Below are 22,571 nucleotides of genomic sequence, written 5' to 3'. Positions count from 1 at the left end.
GGAACGAGGCTGGAGGCGGATGCAGGTGCAGGTCAAAGTCTTTATTACTCAGCATATAAATAAACACAGGGAGCGCGGTCTCTACTGACTATACAAACTCTGGGCATTTAGCTACGACCGCTAGCATGCTACACATTAGCACATACCGTTACACTTCCTTGACTTGACGAACGTAAACCAACTATAATACTGCGCGATGTGCGCAGTCACCCGGGGGGTTTAAATAACAAACTTAATTAACTCAAAACATAGGCACCTGGGGCAAATCAGAGACATGCTCAAACTTAATTCAGTGTCCAAGCAGGAAGTGAACGAAAACAAAAGAGACACGTGACCAGTCAGCGGCCGTACCGCAGTGCTCTCTGCTGGCCGTGGCGTAACATAGGCATTTTGTATAATTGTCCACCATCCTCTGACATCGGCTTGCTGGAATTTTGGACCACTCTTCCATGCAATATTCTTTCAGTTGCAAGATGTTAGAGGGTTTTCTTGCATGTACTGCCTGTTTCAATCCCCCCCACAACATTTCAGTGCGATTCAAATCCGGGTTTTGACGAGGCCATTTCATAACCCCCCATTTTTGAGCCATTCCTTGGTTGATTTGCTAGTGTGCTTAGGATCATTATCTTGTTGCAAGGTCCACATTCAGTTCAGCTTCAACTTTTGGACAAATGGCTTCACATTATCTTCAAGCATTCTTTGATATGATGCAGAATTTATAGTTCAATGAATCAATGAATGCAAGCTGTCCAGTCCCTGAGGCAGTGAAGCAACCCCAAACCATAAAATTTCCACCACTGTGCTTCACAGTGGGTATGAGGTACTTCTCCTGAAAAGGTGTCTTTGGTCAGCGCCAAACATTTCTGCTGTTTCTGTGGCCAAACAACTCTATCTTTTGATTCGTGTATCCAGAGCACATTATTCCAAAAAGCCTTTGCCTATATGCTCATTGGCAAACTGTAGTCTTGCTCTAATGTTCTTCTTAGACAGCAAAGGCTTTTTCATGGCATGCCTCCCATGCAGGTCAAATTTGTGCAATCTCTTTCTGATTGTAGAAGCATGCACTTTGACACCTACAGTTGCAAGAATTACTAGTAGATCCTGTGATTAAATTTTGGGGTTGTTGGAGACTTCTTTCTGGATAAGACGGTCTGCTCTTTGGCTAAATTTGCTGGAACGGCCAGTTCTGGACAAATTGGCAGTCATTTGAAATCTGGACCACTTATAAATTATTTTCATTACAGTGGAATGATGTATTTCAAATAATTTGGAGATCTTTTTAAATCCCCAGACAGGCATCCACAGCTTTTTTTCTGAATGCCTTATAGAATTCTTTAGATCTTGGCATGATGACACCCCATACCTCAATAACAAAGGGAATACCAGACACTAGATGCGAGAGGTTCTGATCACTGGCACCCATTCTTGAACACTGATTCTAATTTGATGGATTTGAAAATGTGATAAATGTCGGGATGTACTTACTTTTTCCATGTGACTGATCTGTGTTTTTTGTTAATTTAAATTGTGAAAATTACTACAAAATGTCAATTTTATGTGTCATTCATTAGAATGTGAATCAAATGTTTGCTTGTCCAAATATGTAAAAAAAAAAAAAACAACAATTTCCATGGGTTGTACTTATTTTTTTCACAAGTCCTAAAAGTAGACAAAGATAACCCAATTAAAGAAATGAGACAATATATTATACTTGACCATTTATTTATTAAGGAAAATGATCCAATATTACATGTCTGTGAGTGGCAAAAGTCTGTGAACCTTTAGGATTAGCAGTTAATTTGAAGGGGAAATTAGAGTAAGGTGTTCAGTCAGTGGAATGACAGTCAGGTGTGAGTGAGCACCCTCTTTTATTTAAAAAACAGGGATCTATCATAGTCGGATCTTCACAACACGTTTGTGGAAGTTTTTGAGGACTTCCAAAAAAGTTGTTGATGCTCATCAGGATAGAAAAAGTTACAAAAACCTCTCTAAAGACTTTGGACTCCACCAATTCTCAATCCGATAGATTAAGTAGAAATCGAAGAAATTCAAGACCATTGTTACCCTCCTCAGGAGTGGTTGACCAACAAAGATCACTCCAAGAGAAAGATGTGTAATAGTCCGCGAGATCACAAAGGAACCCAGGGTAACTGCTGAGCAACAAAAGGCCTCACATTGGCTAATGTAAATGTTCCTGAGTCCACCATTAATAGAACAGTGAACAACAGTGGTTTGCATGACCGATTTGCAAGGAGAAATTCACTGGTCTCCAGAAAGAACATTGCTGCAGTTTGCTAACGATCATGTGGATGGAGGAGACAGTTGTGGTCGAAAGTTTGCATACACTCATCATGACTGTGAATGTCATGGCAATATTGGACTTTCAATAATTTCTTTGAACTGTTCTTTTTCTGTGGCAGAATGATTGTACAATATGCATCTTTAATAAAAAACAAGAATTTGGTTTTAAGTTTTAATTTATTTGGGGTTTTGTGTAGTCAACAAAGGTAAAAATTATACATACAGGGTCAAAAATATACATATTTTTGACATTCTTGTGGATGTTAATTTGACACGTAAAACCTGCCTAAGCATTGTTGTAGACCAAGTACACACTTTCATGGCAATAGTATTCCCTAATGGCACTGGCCTCTTTTAGCAGGATAATGTTCCCTGTTCAGGAATGGTTTGAGGAACATGCCAAAGAGTTCAAGGGGTAGGCTTTGCCATTCAGCACCTTGCAGTCTCCTCTGAAAGTACTGGAACAGCAACACCCATTCTGTTGTTTTCCCTATACAGTACATTGAAGACATTTGGATTCAGTATCAAAAGATGAATGAGATGATGGATCAGAATGTCATGTGATCAAAAATATTGGAACACACGACTGATAGGTGTTTCTTGCTGCCCAGGTGTGCCTTGATAAATTAATTGTTTAAAGAATGAATAGCTCTGAATATCTGCTCTTGGTTTGAGCCCTAAGTTTTGCATCACAATTTTACCTGTGAAGACTGCATTTGTTGTTAAAAAGGATAAACCAACATGAAGACCAGAGAGCCGTCTATGGGAGAAAAGAAAGTCATTTTGAAGCTGAGCAAAGAAGGACAATATATCACAGCACAAGCATTGGGCATAGCCAATACAACAATTTGGAGTATCCTGAAAAAGAAAGAAACCACTGGTGTGCTAACAGCCAGACATGGACAGGTCGGCCAAGGAAAACAACAGCAGTTGATGACAAACATTGTGATAGCTGTAAAAAAAAAAAAAAAAAAAAAAAAAAAAAAGGTACCGTCATCCCCAACTAGGCCAGTCACGATAATTATGTTATCAATGTATCGTATGATATATGGACATGGCCTTTATAATTTTTGCTGACTTCGATATTGTCCATTGTGTTTACATGCATGTTTGTTTACATAAGAATGAATGCCACCATGTCATGTTTGGCGAGTAGAGACAGATGCAAATGCAGTTGAAGAGTTTTATTTGAGAGGCAAGTAGGCAAATCCAACGCGTGAATCAAAATAAAGTAAACAGAATACTGGCACAAGTTCAGTCAGCTGACCGCAAAATCAGTGATAATCCAAAATACACAAATAAGAAAACGGAACTAGATCAATAACTTGGAGAATAACATGAAACAAAAGGTTTGGCAATGTCAGGCAGCAAAACAATGAAGTGCACGCAGTGCTTGGTGTGAGGGGGAGTTTCCGGACGCACCAAAATATTAGCCATTTGCGCTGCTTATGTCCTCTCGTCAGCTCTAGGACTGTCAAATTAATATTTGAATTTAAGATAGAAATGCACATTTGAGTGCAAAAGCTGTGCATTTGAATTTAAGACGTGAACATTTTAATGTGAATTCTAATGAAAACATACTGTTGAAAAAATGACACGCAAGATATTAACAATGCACTAAATGTTTTTAAGTAGAAAAATCTAGAAAGAATATTTCTAGTCTTTCACATAATCCGGTTGCGGATACACATAATAATGTTGGGCTTGCTTAAGCTGCGTGAGCTGAAGCTGAACAGTGAATGAACACTAGCGAGTTAATTAACTCACTCAAACATATCCTATACACATAAGAGATTAATCAGACATATACACAACATAAACGTAATATGTCAACTTGCTTCTGCACAAAATGCGCAGGTGAACTTGAACCTAGAAATGCACTAAGTCGAATGGTGAGTCATGTCGTGAAAACGCTCTTTCTGTAACAATGCACTAAAACATGGACAATAAATAACTAAAGCATAAAGAACTCACAGTATTGCATTACAATAGTATTACATAGCAATTACATTATAATGTTATTATTTCACGAGATCAGGTTTTCATAACAAGGCCAATTTTCACATGTTTTTATTGATGCATGTTTAAGTTAATATATAAAATTTGTGAATATTTGGTTTAATTTTTGCATTTTGTCATTACCTAAAATGACATTGACTAATATTCAATGCCATTTTAGTCAGAGTAAATTATAAATATGATGACAAAATACTGACTAAATGTAAAGGATATTTTTCTCAGAAGATAAAACCTATGTTATTATATTATCATATCACTAGCATGACATGGTCTTAAAATGACAATAATATTGTTTATCGCAATTATTTCTGGGACAATATATCATCCAATAAACAGTTTTTGTGATGGGTCTGTCACCAACAATCTTCACAGAGCAGGAAGGTACTACAAATCCACCGTTCGAAGATGATTTCAAATGCAGAAATATAGAGGCCATACCACACGATGCAAGCCACTCATGAGCAGTAAGAATCAGAAGACCAGATTGGAGTTCACAAAAAGGTACAGAGAGGAGCTGCAATAGTTCTGGAACCAAGCTTAATCTCTTGGGGGGGATTTCTACAGAAATGCATCCAATCTAATTGGAATGAACTTCATCATGTAGCAAGACAATGACCCAAAAAGTACTGCCAACACAACAAAAGTCTTCAGGGGGAAAAAGTGGAAGGTTTTAGACTGGGCAAGTCAATCACCAGAGCCTAACCAAGTTGAGCATGCATTTCAGCTCTGAAATGGGAGACTGAAACCATCCAAAACAAACAACAACTCAAAGAAGCTGCAGTACAAGCCTGGAAAAGCAACACACAAGTAAAATGCAACATTTTGGTAATGCCATGGGTTCACTGGCTTGGTGCAGTTATTGCAAGCAAGCGGTATGCAACCAAATATTAAGTGTTATTTACATGAATTTACTTTGATTATCTGTTCCAATACTTTTGCTCACCTAAAAATTTGGGAGGTCTGCCAATAAAGGTGCCATGTTTTAAATTGTTTAACACAATTAAACAATTTAGGTACGGGTGGGGGGGGGTCCTCAACCATCACTATTGTGTAGCATGCACCTGGATGATATAACTGCAGCCATACTGTGCCAGAATGCCCACCACACACCAGCTATTAGTGGAGAGGAGAGAGTGATGTAGCCAATTCAGAGATGGGGATTATTAGGGGCCATGATGGAGAAGGGCCAATGTTTTTTTTTTTTTTTTTTTTTTTTTTTTTTTTTTAAGCACAGAGAGTCAGGACCTCGGTTTAACGTCTCATATGAAGGAAGGTGCTGTTTTTACAGTATAGTGTCCCTGTCACTATACTGGAGCATTAGGCCCCACACAGAAAACAAGGTGGGCACCCCCTGCTGGCCTCACTAATACTTCCAGCAGCAACCTTAGTTTTGCCCAGGATGTATCCTATCCAGGTACTGGCCAGGCTCAACCCTGCTAGCTTCAGTGGGAAACCAGCAGAGAACTGCAGGGAGATATGGCTCTGGATCTGTTCTAACGTCTCTGCTCTAGGAATAGTCCTGGTGGTTCAAAACTTCTCCAATTTCACAATGAGGGACACCAGTGTGCTCCTGTCTTTAGCAAAGGGTCTGAATGGTTATCTAAATGAGAGTTCTCATTTTGATTTACATTTTTTAAATAACTGTCAAATTTTCTAAAAATGTTTTCACTTTTTTGTTACGGATTATTGCATGTAGATTAATTGCTAAAAAATTTTTTTTAATCCATTTTAAATTAAAACAAATAAGTGTGCAATTGTGCCCCATGACTTGGACATTAAGCTGATGACAGTACTATAGGACCTTCCCTTTTTGTATGTTATTCCAGTCTGATTCCACTGTAATGTTTAATTCTTGCAATACTTTTATGTGCGCATGTTCTGTGCCTCTGTTTCTGTTTTTATGTGGTTTTTAACTCATCTAGGTTTAAATATGTGTGTTGCTTATCTGCCTTCCTTCTCACTCTGTAGATGCAGACTTTTGGTAGTGGTTCCATGTTGTTGATTAAGACAAGAGAGGATGAAGCATCGGTGGCTAGTACTCCGCTGGCCAAGCAGCTTTCCAATCAGGCATCAGACTACATCAGCAGCCCCATGAAGACAAAGACCATAACAGGTACCCTACAGGGACAAGGGAACAATACTGCTGTTACCCTGGGTAAGATTGTTGAGAGCAGCTGATTTAATTTGCCTATATTGACTATTTCAATCAAAATACGTTCTCCTGTCAGAATGGAATTTTAATAAGCAGTCCACCCTACAGTTTAAAATACATATGCACTGTAAGTTTTGGAAACATTTCTTCCAGCATATAACAGGGTATCTCACAATTACTAGTAGTATTTCAGCATGGCAGTAGTTTTTTTTTTTTTTTGGTTGTTAGGATAAGAGAGAGATCACTGCTGCTGTTATCTTGAATATAATACAGTTTTATGGTGTTTGTGTGTGCTTCCGAGTATAGATGTGTTGAATGGTAAATAGCTTTGATTTTTGTGGCTTTTCCAAACCTCAGTAGTGCTTAGTCACCAAAGAGCTGAGATTAAGAGAGCTTTCATTAAACACTACTTTTTGCATCCTTCTTTGCACACACACAGTAACACAAACACACAGCACAGAAGGCTGCAGTCTGTCAGGGTCACTTATAAAGCTGCATGCACTTGAGCAAGCAAACCCACCCGATAGCTGTACACAAAAATGAAGTCCATTGAAAATAAGTGTGTGTACCTTGTATGTATCAGTAGAGCTTATTGTATCCAAATCCTCCTCCTCTGATATAAACTGAATTCTGTATGTAAGCCCTTTATAATGTTCTGGGTGAGCCAAAAGCTTATGTAACATCATGCTGTTTTTATTCCTTTTATGCAAGTTGCAGCTAGCAGGTTGTCATGCCTACAGATACATATTTTGGGTGGCAACAAAAGTGAGTACTCCCCTAAGTGAAAATGTCCAAATTGGGCCCAAAGTGTCAATATTTTGTGTAAAGTAGTGAGTGTACAGCTTGTGTAACAGAAGCTGAGGGTGAAGGTGATCGTCTGGCCAAGCATGTCTCCAGACCTAAACCCTATTGCCCATCTGTGGGTCATCCTCAAATTGAAGGTGGAGGAGCACAAGGTCTCAAACATCCACCAGCTCCGTGATGTGGTCATGGAGGAGTGGAAGAGGACTCCAATGGCAACCTGTGAAGCTCTGGTGAACTCCATGCCCAAGAGGTTTAAGGCAGTGCTGGAAAATAACGGTGGCCACACAAAATATTGACACTTTGGGCCCAATTTGGGCATTATCACTTAGGGGTGTACTCACTTTTGTTGCCAGCGGTTTAGACATTAATGGCTGTGTGTTGAATTATTTTGAGGGGACAGCAAATTTACACTGTTATACAAGCTGTACACTCACTACTTTACATTGTAGCAAAGTGTCATTTCTTCAGTGTTGTCACATGAAAAGATATAATCAAATATTTACAAAAATGTGAGGGGTGTACTCACTTTTGTGAGATACTGTGTGAATATATGTGTGTGTATGTATGTATGTATGTATATATATATACAGTGAGGGAAAAAAGTATTTGATCCCCTGCTGATTTTGTACGTTTGCCCACTGACAAAGAAATGATCAGTCTATAATTTTAATGGTAGATTTATTTTAACAGTGAGAGACAGAATAATAACAAGAAAATCCAGAAAAACGCATGTCAAAAATGTTATAAGTTGATTTGCATTTTAATGAGGGAAATATGTATTTGACCCCTCTGCAAAACATGACTTAGTAATTGGTGGCAAAACCCTTGTTGGCAATCACAGAGGTCAGACGTTTCTTGTAGTTGCCCACCAGGTTTGCACACATCTCAGGAGGGATTTGGTCTCACTCCTCTTTGCAGATCTTCTCCAAGTCATTAAGGTTTCGAGGCTGACGTTTGGCAACTCGAACCTTCAGCTCCCTCCACAGATTTTCTATGGGATTAAGGTCTGGAGACTGGTTAGGCCACTCCAGGACCTTAATGTGCTTCTTCTTGAGCCACTCCTTTGTTGCCTTGGCCGTGTGTTTTGGGTCATTGTCACGTTGGAATACCCATCCACGACCCATTTTCAATGCCCTGGATGAGGGAAGGAGGTTCTCACCCAAGATTTGACGGTACATGGCCCCGTCCATCGTCCCTTTGATGCGGTGAAGTTGTCCTGTCCCCTTAGCAGAAAAACACCCCCAAAGCATAATGTTTCCACCTCCATGTTTGATGGTGGGGATTGTGTTCTTGGGGTCATAGGCAGCATTCCTCCTCCTCCAAACACGGCAAGTTGAGTTGATGCCAAAGAGCTCCATTTTGGTCTCATCTGACCACAACACTTTCACCCTGTTGTCCTCTGAATCATTCAGATGTTCATTGGCAAACTTCAGACGGGCATGGACATGTGCTGTCTTGAGCAGGGGGACCTTGCGGGCACTGCAGGATTTCAGTCCTTCATGGCGTAGTGTGTTACCAATTGTTTTCTTGGTGACTATGGTCCCAGCTGCCTTGAGATCATTGACAATATCCTCCTGTGTAGTTCTGGGCTGATTCCTCACTGTTCTCATGATCATTGCAACTCCACGAGGTGAGATCTTGCATGGAGCCCCAGGCCGAGGGAGATTGACAGTTCTTTTGTGTTTCTTACATTTGCGAATAATCGCACCAGCTGTTGTCACCTTCTCACCAAGCTGCTTGGCAATGGTCTTGTAGCCCATTCCAGACTTGTGTAGGTCTACAATCTTGTCCCTGACATTCTTGGAGAGCTCTTTGGTCTTGGCCATTGTGGAGAGTTTGGAATCTGATTGATTGATTGCTTCTGTAGACAGGTGTCTTTTATACAGGTAACAAGCTGAGATTAGGAGCACTCCCTTTAAGAGTGTGCTCCTAATCTCAGCTCGTTACCTGTATAAAAGACACCTGGGAGCCAGAAATCTTTCTGATTGAGAGGGGGTCAAATACTTATTTCCCTCATTAAAATGCAAATCAATTTATAACATTTTTGACATGCATTTTTCTGGATTTTCTTGTTGTTATTCTGTCTCTCACTGTTCAAATAAACCGACCATTAAAATTATAGACTGATCATTTCTTTGTCAGTGGGCAAACGTACAAAATCAGCATCAGGATCAAATACTTTTTTCCCTCACTGTATGTGTGTGTGTGTGTGTGTGTGTGCGCGTGTATGTGTGTGTGTGTAAACTAATCTAGGTCACCCTTTAATCAAGATAAAATGATTACACCAGTTCATTGTAATATACTGCAAAGCATATCACAATTGCAATGTGTGGCAAAGGGACAGTATAATTGCAATATGTAATAAATGCAAAGTAAAAATATAAATGCAATATGATTGTTCTTGGAGCCAACCCTCAATATTCTGCCTTTTGTCTATCTGCATATATTAATTTTGTCATTGTCTCCTAAACAAAAATAAACTGTAATACTAGATATGTACAGTCATCTGGTATGTGTGCTTTGAGTATGGAGGAGTTTTTTTTTTGTTGTTTTTTTTTGGGGGGGGCAAATTTCTAGCTGCTTATGTAGTCTCTCCCAGTGCGAACATGTCGGAAGTAATCTTACAGGAGTGTCTGTCTGTGTGTGTGTGTGTGTGTGTGTGTGTGTGTGTGTGTGTTGTGTGTCTGTCTATGTATATCTTAGAGTCTCGTCCCCTTTCTATCCCACTGAAGATTACACAGTCAGCAACTGAGCATGCAGCATCTTCAGAGGAGTGGATAAAGAACCTAATCTCACAGGCCTGGAATGCTGTCAAACGTCTTACGCTGCAGGTACACAACTTCCCAGCATTGTCAAATTCCGTAATTCACTGATTATTCAATTCCACATGCCATCATCCATCATTCCCATCATTTATATTATCTTACAAAGCCTTAAATAAAAATTCACACTACAAGAACCAGCACTTCACATTTCTTAACACAGCTTTAACTTCTAACTTCACTGTTTTTCCTAATCATTTCTAAAGTGCAAATTCTACTGCTTGCCTCTCTGACTAATATCTTTTATACTGCTATTTGTGACCAGTAGCCACATCATACAGCCTCATCCTGAGTACTATACACCAGCAGTCTGAGCTACAGTGGCAAGAAAAAGTATGTGAACCTTTTGGAATTTCATGGTTTTCGGCATAAATTTGTCATAAAATGTGATCTGACCTTCATCTAAGTCAAAGGTATTGACAAATATAATGTGCCTAAAATAATAATACAAAATAAATTCTGATTCCTCATGTCTTTATTGAACACACTCATTCAACATTCAAAATGGCAGTGGAAAAAGTAAGTGAACCCTTATAATTTATAACTGGTTGACCCCCCCTTGGCAGCAATAACCTCAACCAGGCGCTTCCTGTAGCTGTGGATCAGACCTGCACATCGTTCAGGAGGAATTTTAACCCATTCTTCCTGGCAGAACTGCTTTAGCCCTGTCATATTCTTTGGACGTCTCATGTGTATGGCTCTCTCCAAGTCATTCCATAGCATCTCTATTGGGTTGAGGTCTGGGCTCTGACTTGGCTACTCCAAAAGGCAGATTTAGTTTTTCTGAAGCCATTCTGTTGTGGACTTGCTCCGGTGTTTTGGCTCGTTGTCCTGTTGCACCACCCAACTTCTATATAGTTTCAGCTGACGTACAGACATTTTCACATTATCCTGAAGAATTGTCGGATATACTTGGGAATTCATCTTCCCCTCAATGATTCAAGCTGGCCAGGCCCTGATGCAGCAAAGCAGGCCCAAATCATGATGTTGCCTCCACCATACTTTACGGATGGGATGATGTTTTCATAATGATATGCCACGCCCTTTCTACGCCAGATGTAGTGCTGTGTGGTTTTTCCAAATAGTTCAATCTTAGTTTCATCAGTCCACAAAACATTTTGCCAATACCACTGTGGAGTGTCAGTGTGCTCTTTTGTAAACTTCAGGCATGCAGCAATGTTCTTTTTAGTAAGCAGTGGCTTCCTTCATGGTGTACTGCCGTAGATACTCTGCTTGTTCAATGTTTTACGTATTGTAGACTCATGAACAGAGATGTTAGCCAGTTCCAATGATGCCTTCAAATCTTTGGCTGTCATTCGGGGTTGTTTTTTTACCTCATTGATGAGTCTTCATTGTGCTCTTGGTGTCATTTTGACTGGGTGCACACTTCTTGGTAGAGTAGCAATAGTCCCAACTGTCTCCATTTGTAGAATGTTTGCTTAACTATAGACTGGTGAATTCCTAAAGTCTTTGAAATCATTTTGTAACCCTTTCCAGCTTTATGTAAATCAACAATTCTTGATTGTAGATCCTCTGAAAGCTCTTTTTGGCCAGGCATGGTTCACATAAGCGTGTGCTTCTTGTGCAGAGGAAACTCCAAAAGTTTGAGTGGTTTTTATCAGTCAAAGTAGTTGTAGTCCACACCTCCAAACTCATTTTCTTAACAAGACTCCAATTAGCTTGCTTGAGGTCATCAACTCAAGGGTTCACATACTTTTTCAACAAGCACTATGAGGTTTTTTGGTTGTTCTCAATAATGACGTGAGGGATCAAAATTTTTTTGTGTTATTATTTTAGACGCATCATATTTGTCAATACCCTTGACTTAGATGAAGTTCAGATCACATTTTATGACCAATTTATTCAAAAAAACATGAAATTCCAAAAGGTTCACATACTTTTTCTTGCCACTGTATGCTTCTCACATAAAGAACAGACTGGAGAGGCCTTTGTGTTGTCAGTGGGAGTTTCGAGTTATGAACTTTACCTGTATTCTTTAGGATTAACTGTGGTTTTAAAATCTGCAGCAGTGGCCAGCTATGGCCTGTGGAGGCCACAATTGACCCTTTTTGTTTTTTTCTTTGAAACAGTTCTGCAAGTCTCCTTCTCTGTATTTTCTAATGCAAGCAATCACTGATTCTATTTTAGGAATTCAGTAATTCCTAAACAGATGCATGTGTTCGTCTTTGGTGGAGCAGCACCAAAACTGAAATGGGATGATCTGCAACAGAAAGTTTGTTTCCATGGAAAATTATACTGTATAACACTGACCAGTGTAGCTGCCATTCATTAATGAGGAAGATATGTCGTCCCCACCCCCTGGCAGTTTACCTTTGTTTGTGTAAACTAAGCCAGGATTGAGTGTGAATGTGTGTGCTCTGTGGGGGTATGTATGCTGTGAATATTGGAACTGTTATGAAAAACAGCAATATTGTAGTTTCTCTGTCGAACAGTTCAGGTTAAGTGGCTGTAGAACGAGCTGGCTCTTTACCTAGTGCGAATTTTACAGAAAACCTAGGCAAGATTATAAAGTTAATAAAACATTTAAATACTTAGACTACAAGTACATATTAGAGTACATGATTCTTTTACAGATATTTTGTATATAGTAGCACTTGTCTTCCTTCTCCTAATGTCCTTCTAACATCCAGAGGAATGGTTTTGAGTGGCCTGCACATGAGAGTGAACTTGAGTGGCCTGCACATGAGACCTGGCCTCAACCCCACTGAACACCTTTGGGATGAATTTGGTACTCTGACTGGGCCACAGGCCTCCTCACCTGACATCAGTGCCTGACTTCACTAATGCTTTTGTGGCTAAATAGGCAAATTCCCACAGCAGTGTTCCAAAATCTTGTGGAAAGCCTTCGCAGAACAGTGGAGGCTATTATAACAGCAAAGAGGGGAACTAAATCTGGAATGGGATGTTCAAGGTGCACCGAGCTACTGTAGCATAAATTACTGAAAATGTTTATGCTGGCTATGATAGAAAAGTGTCAGAACACAGTGCATCGCAGCTTGCTGTGTTTTGAGGCTCAATGGCCGCAGACCAGTCAGAGTGCCCATGTTGACCTCTGAGCATGCTGGGCACGTGAGCATCAGAACTGGACGATGGAGCAGTGGAAGAAGGTGGCCTGATCTGGTGAATCATGTTTTCTTTTACATCATGAGGATGGCTATGTCGTTCAATTGCGTCATTTGCCTGGGGAAGAGATGGCACGAGGATGCACTATGGGAAGAATGCAAGCCGGCGCAGGCAGTGTGACATTCTGGGCAATGTTCTGCTGGGAAACCTTGAGTCCTGGCAATGATGTGGATGTTAATTTGACATGTACCACCTATGTAAACTTTGTTGCAGACCAAGTACACCCCTTCATGGCAACAGTATTCTCTAATGGCAGTGGCATCTTTCAACAGGACAATCTGCCTTCCATGATGCAAAAAATATATTGACTAACATGCCAAAGAGTTCAAGGTATTGACTTGGCCTCAAAATTTCCTCAATCTCAATCCGATTGAACGTCTGTGGGATGTAATGGACAAACAAGTCCAATCCATGGAGGCCCACCTTGCAACTTACAGGATTTAAAGGATCTGCTGCCATGGTCTTGGTGCCAGATACCACAGCACACCTTCAGGGGTCTTGTGGAGTCCATACCTTGATGGGTCAGAGCTGTTTTGGCGTTACAAGAAGGACCTACAGTACACAATATTAGGCAGGTATTTTTAATATTATGGCTGATCAGTGTAGACCACTTATTGAAACTTCATCTGTAGGCATGTTGACTGACTAGAAACTCAGCCATGTGCATGAGTAGAAGCAGTCAGCACAGTACAGGTTTGTGTGCATTTTCAAGTATTTCTATGCATTTCTTTTTGTTGACGTATTTTACATATGGTGGAATACTTTAAAACAATTGCTGAAAGTGTTGGTGCGTGAATGTGCTCTGGTTTAAGATGATGTTTTGACCACTTAAGCAAAGAGGAAGTAGTAACAGACAGTCATGTAGTGATCTGTCATTTTCTTGCATGATCACAGAAGCTCCTACATTTCACTGTTCTCTGACTGTGTGGTTTGTGATATATTTATGATATATATTTACTAACTGTGACATAACCCTCATTTGCTCACACATTTGCAGATGTTATCCCAGATAGTGTATGCTACTTTCAGTCATACGCAGTCATAAGTTTTGGGCACCCAAATTTACGCTCCCAATACAAGAGAGGGCTATAAAAAGGTATCCAAAGGTTTCCTGTAATTTTCACTGTTTGAAATATTATTAAGAAATGGATGTTAAGGAACCCTATTCAAGTTAAGACAAGACCAGAAAATTCTCTGAGGAAACCGATTACAGACTGGTTAGATATGAAAAGCAAAACCTTAGCATCACTGCTAAGGACCTGCTGGAAAGTTTGATTGCACTGGTCCACTGTGCCGAATTGTTTTCAAAAACATTATCTGCATGCAAGAGTCATCAGAAGAAAACCTTGCCTGTTCTCATCACAAATGTCAATTTCTGAAGTATGCAACACAGCACTTACATAAACCAGATACATTCTGGAATCAAGTGCTGTGTACTGCTGAAACAAAAATCCTGGAAAATATATTGGATATCACAACAGGACAGTGATCTAAAACATACCTAAAACCAACCTTGAACAACTACATGAATAAACAGGTTAAGGTTTTTGGAGTGGCTTTCACAGTACCCAGACTTTTATTATTATATTTTTGAAAATCTGTGGGTAGAGTTCAAACATGCTGTGCATACAAAAAAACAAACCTTAAGAATAATTTTGAACTAGAAGCCTTCTGAAGGAAGATTGGGGGGACAATACTAATTGAAGAATAAAAAAAATATTAGCTACAAAAACATTTGCAGCAAATAAACATTAATTGTTGTTTATTATTTGCAGAAATGTCATATGCAAGTTCTCTGTAGAATTAACTTTTTTTTGCTGGTTTATAAACATTTGAATCACATTAGTCACAGGAGAGACATTCTCTGGGTCCTAATAGTAAAGGTATATGTGTCCCCAATCACAGGTGGAGCTGCAGTCATGCTGTGTGTTTGTGCCTAAGGACACCCTACCATGCCCCTACACCATAGTTTGTGGTGATATCCCAGGCACTGTACGCAGCTGGTACCACAGCCAGGCCTCCATGCCAGGGACTCTAGTAATCTGTCTGCCCCAAGTCAGTATGATGAGTGCTGGGCATAGGCACATGGAGCCCTTACAGGAGATTCCCTTCACCGTGCCAAGACCTGTACTGGAGGAGGGTATGGAGAACACACACACACGCACACACAAACACACATTTGTATATAAATACTCTCATGCAATGGTGATCACACATTTTATTTAGATTACCTAGTCACAGTGCACAGAAAGACACATACAGACATTCAATATATGGACTAACAGTGAGCAAGGTGGTAAGTATCTGGATGTGGTGGTGGACTTTGCAGTTTCAGACTTGCCATTAGCATACTGCCTCTGCATTTATGTCATATTTGTGCTTTCTGATAGCTCAGGAGGTAAGGAAAATGATCTGTTGATTGAAAGATTGTGAGTTGAAGTGCTAACATTGCCAGAGTTGGGTTGCAATTGCTTGGATTGTGTCGTTTCTCAATTGTAATTCACTTAGGAATGATGGTGTGTATGTATGTCTTACTCTAGCTGATTTCAGGTTTCACTTTATTCCCTGCTTGGAAATGTTGATTGGAATAAAGTAGAACTGTTTCTTAGCCTCTTAAGCTTTTGTGTGTTTTTTTTAATTATTATTTTTTTTTAGTTTTTCTATATTTGTATACAGTATGTGCTTCTGTGCATATGTATGTGTGTAGGTGATGCTTTCCCCTGGACAGTGACAGTAGGCCAATTCAGTGTATATACACTGCTGGGACATCAGCGCTCTCTAGCTCTCCTGGAGCCAGTAGGTTTTACCTCTACACTTGCTGTCACCTCCCACAAACTGCTTCCAGCTTCCACCTCTCTCGACTCCAGACATGCCTTCATCATCTGCCTGCATGTAGACCTGCAACCACTTTATTTGAAAGTCTCCAATCCACAGGTACAACACTGCACTTCCCACAGTTCTACACTTAAAAGCTAAAACTGTCGTGTAGTGTAAACTGTAGTGTAAACTGTGAATGAGTTACATTTTTTGTTAATCAGAATAAAAAATGCCTTCTTTAAGCATTAATTTCATTTGTGAGATGCCAAGGATGCTAGCCTCCCCTCCAATTCTAGTGTAAACTCTGAATGTGAGTTACATTTTTTGTTAATCAGAATAAAAAATGCCTCCTTTAAGCATTAATTTCATTTGTGAGATGCCAAGGATGCTAGCCTCCCCTCCAATTCTAGTGTAAACTCTGAATGTGAGTTACATTTTTTGTTAATCAGAATAAAAAATGCCTCCTTTAAGCATTAATTTCATTTGTGAGATGCCAAGGATGTGAGTATAAACTGTGTATGTTAATTTCAGAGAAAAAGATATGAACGATGTGTATGTGTGTCTCTCCATACTTTGTTTTTTTTTTTTTTTTTTTTTTTTTTTTTTTTTTTAAATTTCATTCCTGTGCTGTATTGAGGTTCAGTACTAGACTAGCACAGAGGGTATATACAGATGGATGGATTGAGGTAGAGAGTAAAAAATAATAATAATAAGGACAAACTTTTTTTTAAATTATTTTTTTAAATGCTGTGGCTCTATATATGCCACTCTCTATATATTCTAATTTCAATGACCATTTATTATATTTGTCCCCTCATTTGGTTGTATTCCCTCCTTTCGTTCTGTGTAGTGTAGATTATGCGCTGCTTGAACACTGAAAAATAGGACAATAACAGCACAGTAACAGCACACTGCAGCTAACACTCAGCATTATTTGAATTCCTTCTTAATATCTGGAGATGTAATGAAGTCTTCCTCTAAAATGTTTGAGTTTCTCTTTCCAGGAAGGTACCTGATCAATCCTAATCTCAAGAACAGAGTCTAACAACCATAGACCAGTGTTATTTTAAACCTACACACGTGTTTACTGTTTGTAATATTAATTTCAGATAATTAAATTAAATAACCTTTAGTCTACCTGTGAATATAGTTAATCAGTTAGTTATTCACCATCATTTAGCAGCAGACTTTACTATATATTTATTTAAATTACACTAAAGTGCGAGTAAGAGAAGACATAAATCATTAGACAGTTGTACCACTGACTTGTTTACAAGTTTTTCAGTAAATTCAGACACTTTTAAATTGAACAAAAAAGGCCTAAAAGATCTGACTGTACTGGGCATGTGTGATATTATGTAACATATTGCATTGTTAAATGTACAGTGACGTTCAACCCAGTTGTAGATTATATTACCAGACCTAACAACTTTTACGCATTTTGTATAGGAGCTTTGCAATTTAACATGATAGTATGCTAGTATGACTTATCTGCCAAAAATGCAGTCTATTTCTCCTCAATAATATATGAGAAATGAGCATTTTGACATATGAATCGGAAAGATTTGAACAGGTGTTTTTAACTCGCCGATTATTTACTGACATCCACCTGGATGCCCTGCCTCTTCCCCTCATTTAAAATGCACTCACATAAAATCTATTAATGTAGGTTCAATTTAGCTAACATTAGACACACATATATTTAACATCCATTAACTACATTTATTAAGAATGGCACAGAAAAAAAAAAAATTGGCATTGAAAATAGCCAAAAACAGCTTTCAGTTTTTTGGCAGAAAGAGAAAACAGGACGAAGATTTGGACCCCAAAAGATTAAATAGGTCTACAATCATGTAAGACCGAACACTTTACACTCCTGCTCTCTCCTGGGCTCCACTGCAGTTAAGATAAGATAAAAACTTTATTGGTCCCACACTGGGGAAATTCCCTTGTTACAGCAGCTCAATTACACAAAAAGTCCGATAAGAATAAATGCACAGTAAATAGGAATAGAATAAAAAAAAAAAAGGAATAGAAAAATAAGAATAATAGTAGTAATAATAATGGTAATATGTAAACTATGAACACCTCAATGTATGTACAGATGAATACAAATATGAATATATACAAATGAGTAACACCTCGTTTATATACAGATAAGTGATAAATGGATTATTGCACAGTTAAGAGTAGAGGTTGAGCAACAAATAGTAATAAGTGAATAAATGTTCATATTGCAGAATTATTGTGACTTATTGTGTTGGCTGACTAGTAGTGCTACATTATGTTGTTTTTTGCATTAAAGAGTCTGACTGCCGTAGGGATGAAGGACCTGCAGTAGCGCTCCTTCTTACACTGAAGAGCTGCTCAGGGACACCACTGTTTCATACAGGGGGTCAGAGGAATTGCCCATGATTGACCCCAACTTAGCTAACATCCTCCTCTCCCCCTCCACCTCTATGCTGTCCAGAGGGCGGACTAGGACAGAGCTAGCCCTCTTAACCTGTTTAAGTCATTTCCTGTCCCTCTCTGTGCTCCCGACTCCCCAGGAGACTACTGCATAGAAGATAACAGATGCTACCACAGTGTCATAGAATGATTTTAGCACACACCAAAAGACCAAAACGAGTCCTGCACACACCAAAAGACCTCAGTCTCCTCAGCAGGTGGAGACAACTTTGGCCTTTTTTTATACAGGACATCTGTGTATATGGACCAGTCACGTTTATTGTTTAGGTGAACACCCAGGAATTTGTACGTCTCCACCCTCTCGATGTCAACACCCTGGGTGTTCACCAGTGCAGACCACCATCTCCTTTGTCTTGCTGGCATTGAGGCAAAGGTGGTTTAACTCACACCAGTTGACAAAGTCAGTGATGACCTCCGGGAATTCCTGATCGTTCTCTTCTGATACTCGTCCAACAATGACAGTATCATCAGAGAACTTCTGCATGTGGCAACTGCTAGTACTATGCCTGAAGTTTGCTGTGTACAAGGTGAAGAGAAAGGGAGCAAGCACTGTAACCTGTGGTGCTCCCGTGCTGCTAACCACCACATCAGACATACAGTCTGTCAGTGAGATAGTTGGTGATCCATGCAGCCGGATGGCGGTCAACTCCAGCTCCCAAAAGCTTCTCCCTTAAATAGTAACAGCTGAATTGTATTGAAAGCAGTAGAAAAAAGAAAAAAAAAACATGATCCTCACAACACTCCCAGTATGCTCTAGGTATAGCAGTGATCTGTGCATTAGATAAATAATGGCGTCATCAACCCCAATGCCTGGTCAGTAAGCGAACTGTAGGGGGTATAGCTCTGAGCTCACCAGGGTCTGCAGCTGTTGCGGTACAATCCTCTCCATGGACTTTATCAGATGAGAAGTTAAGGCTACCAGTCTGATGTGGTTGGGATCCCTAGGATGAACAATTTTGGGTACTGGAACCACACAGGTAGTCTTCCACAGTACTGGAACTCGCTCCAGTCGGAGGCTCAGGTTAAAGATGTGCAGGATGACCTCACTGACCTGATCTACACAGTCTTTAAGCGGTCTGGAGCTTATTCCATCCGGGCCCAGGCCTTTCTTGCCTTGATCTTCTTTAGCTCCTTCTTCACCTGATTGACTGCCAGAGAGAGACTGCAGGGTGGAGTTATTGATGATCCCTGTTGAGTGACAGGTCGGAGGTCTGGTAGGAGGGGGAGGAGATGCTCAAACACTTTGAGCAGCAGGATTAACAGTGAATATTTAGCCATGTAAACATTAGTCAAACAATATGTAAAACAATTATATGGAAATGTGTTATGTTTTTTAAATTGTTTTATGGGCATTACTGCAGAATCACTTAAAACTCCACCATCAAGCTGAGTTTTTGTGATTGCCAAAGTTCTCCGTGGCTGCTAAAAATATTATGCCCTCTTGTACTATCCATACAACTGGAATGGTGGGAATGCTCATTGTCTCTTTCAGGCCATCGTATCTGGCAGTTATATATATCATATATCATGATACTTTAAAATGGAAAATCACAAGCAGGGAAAAACTAATATCGCACAAGCCTAGGCTGTACTATTGTTTTCATGGCTTGGTGGTCAGTGGTTGGATGCACTCTTCTGTGTTCCTCTTGGATATTCTTGTACTGCAGATGAATGTACAGTCCCCTCCAAAAGTATTTGCAACAGCAAGGTCAATTTTTTTTTTTCACAATAAATTGAAGACATTTGGGTTTGGATCATCCAAATATCCATTCTTTCTCCACACTTTGGTCTTTCCATCTCTTTGGTAGAGGTTAATCTTTATTCCATCTCTGTTGCTCTGAATTTCCTATGCGAATTCCAATCTGGCCTTCTGATTCTTACTGCTCATGAGTTTTCTGGACATAGTGGTATGGCCTCTAAGTTTCTGCACTTAAAGTCTTCTTCAAAAGGTGGACCGTGATACCTTCACCCCTGCCCTGTGAAAGTTGTTGGTGATGTCACTAACTGTTGTTTTGGGGTTTTATTCACAGCTCTCACAATGTTTAAATCATGACATCAGCTGCTGTTGTTTTCCTTGGCCAACCTGTTCCATGTTTGGTTGTTAATACTACAGTGGTTTCTTTATGTTTCAGGACATTCCAAATGGATGTCATGGCTATGCCCAATGTTTGTGCAATGGCTCTGATAATTTTTTTTCTCTTTTCTCAGCTTCAAAATGGCTTGCTTTTTGCCCATTGACAGATCTCTGGTCTTCAAGATGGTTTATCCTTTTCAACAACAAATGCAGTCTTCACAAGTGAAACCTAGGGCTTAAACCAAGAGTAGACATTCATAGCTCTTAATTCTTTAAATAACAGGGCACGCCTGGGCAGCAAGAAACACCCAAGAGTCACATGTTCCAATATTTGAAAAATGTGTGGGTTCAAACAAAATGTTCCATGTTCTATGTTGATTAACACATCTAGATGTAAATATGAGGAAATGAGAGCTGAAATTCTGATCTATGGTCTTATATTTATCTTTTGATCACAAACCCAAATGTCTCGCGAAATAGTGAAAACAATAGAATTGGCCTTGCTGTTCCAATACTTTCAGAGGGGACTGTGTGATGGGTCTAAACTTCAGGATGTGTGTGTTATGGAAGATAAATAATTTGTAGCAAGATCATGGTGTTAGGGAGTCCCAACCAGGGATACTTACTACTGCTTCTGTTATTGTTGCATTACACCATTCAGTGAGGACATTTAATGAAAAATTGATAAATTATTCATTCCTACCCTCAGGTGCAGCTATTATACGAGTTGTTTCTAAATTGGAGCCGTATTTGGGACTGTCTGCAGAGAAGAGGAATCTTGTGGCATGCATCTGGCTTTCAAGGGGAGACTCCTCCCCAACCTGCTGGATCTACCTCTCCCTTCCACAGCAGTGCAGGCACCATTCCTCCTGATAATGGCAGCTTCAGTCGTTCAGCTGACCTGGGCTCCCCCACAGAGGTTTATTATACATATATCACACACTCACTGCATCCAGATCTACCGCTTACACTGCATACGCTCACACACAGATGCTTACACATACACAGAGGGGATGGTTGTGTGTGAGTGGCCAGGTAACTGTACTGTTGCTGTAGTATGTTTGGTGTGTTTGGTATCCGAGTTGATTCGAACAGGTGTGAATACAGGTTTGTAACCAACTTTACAGATAAACTTTCTTTGTGTTTATCAGAAAGAAAACAACTGAGAAATCATGGTATGTGAAAAATAGTCCTCATAGGAAATAGATGGGAAAAATTGAGCACTGAGAGAGCGAACTCAGTGGCACAATACTCTAGTAACCAGTTGTATCAGATGCACTTAAATTCAATGGTAAGAGAGAGTTAATAGAAAAAACACTTGTCACACAATATAATGTGTTTCTCGGTCTCTAACTACACAGTAACATGGTCCAGCATAAACTGAGAATATGTGCTGTTAGATCTGTGATCTTGACACACAGCTAAACAGATATCGTCCTTCAGTAGAGAACATGTTTACTTTGAGGATGATATACACAGTCAGGTCCATAAGTATTTTGACAGCCACAGAATATTAATATTTTTGCTTCTGTACATCACCACAATTGATTTGAAATTAAATGTAGACTTTCAGCTTTAATTCAATGGGTTTAACAAAAATAGAGTCCCTCCATTTTCACAGGCTCAAAAAGTAATTGAACAAACTAACATAATCATAAATATTCTGATTATTTTTAATACCTGGATGCAAATCCTTTGCAGTCAATGACTGCCTGCAGTCTGGAACCCATGGACATGACCAAATGCTAAGCCTCCCTTGAGATGCTTTGGCAGGCCTTTACAGCAGCTGCCTTCAGTTGCTGCTTGTTTATGGGTCTTTCTGCCTTCAGTTTTGTCTTCAGTAAGGGACAACCACGCTCAATTAGGTTGAGGTCATCGGACATTTAAGAACATTTCTTTGCCTTAAGAATCTCTTTCGCAGTACGTTTTGGGTCATTATCCATCTGTACTGTGAAACATCATCCTATCA

The 22,571-nt window shown here is 39.6% G+C and overlaps 1 protein-coding gene across 11 annotated transcripts in view; it reads left to right on the top strand.

Annotated features, from left to right (window-relative positions):
- LOC108256205 (intermembrane lipid transfer protein VPS13B) overlaps positions 1 to 22,571 on the top strand; it is a 267,316-nt gene that overhangs the window by 99,616 nt on the left and 145,129 nt on the right. For all 11 annotated transcript variants that reach the window (XR_008393306.1, XR_008393307.1, XM_017452817.3 and 8 more), the window contains 5 exons: positions 6,289 to 6,433; positions 9,980 to 10,107; positions 15,148 to 15,382; positions 15,950 to 16,176; positions 21,312 to 21,521. Coding sequence is in view for 9 of the 11 variants with exons in the window: in XM_017452817.3 (XP_017308306.2) it covers positions 6,289 to 6,433; positions 9,980 to 10,107; positions 15,148 to 15,382; positions 15,950 to 16,176; positions 21,312 to 21,521 (945 nt within the window). In the remaining 2 variants the exon portion in view is untranslated. The remainder of the gene's footprint in view (positions 1 to 6,288; positions 6,434 to 9,979; positions 10,108 to 15,147; positions 15,383 to 15,949; positions 16,177 to 21,311; positions 21,522 to 22,571) is intronic.

The sequence above is a fragment of the Ictalurus punctatus genome, chromosome 23 (assembly GCF_001660625.3).
Source record: "Ictalurus punctatus breed USDA103 chromosome 23, Coco_2.0, whole genome shotgun sequence".
In the NCBI taxonomy this organism is placed as follows: Eukaryota; Metazoa; Chordata; class Actinopteri; order Siluriformes; family Ictaluridae; genus Ictalurus; species Ictalurus punctatus.
Note: the sequence above shows the minus strand (reverse complement) of the source record. Positions and strands in the feature narration are given on the sequence as shown.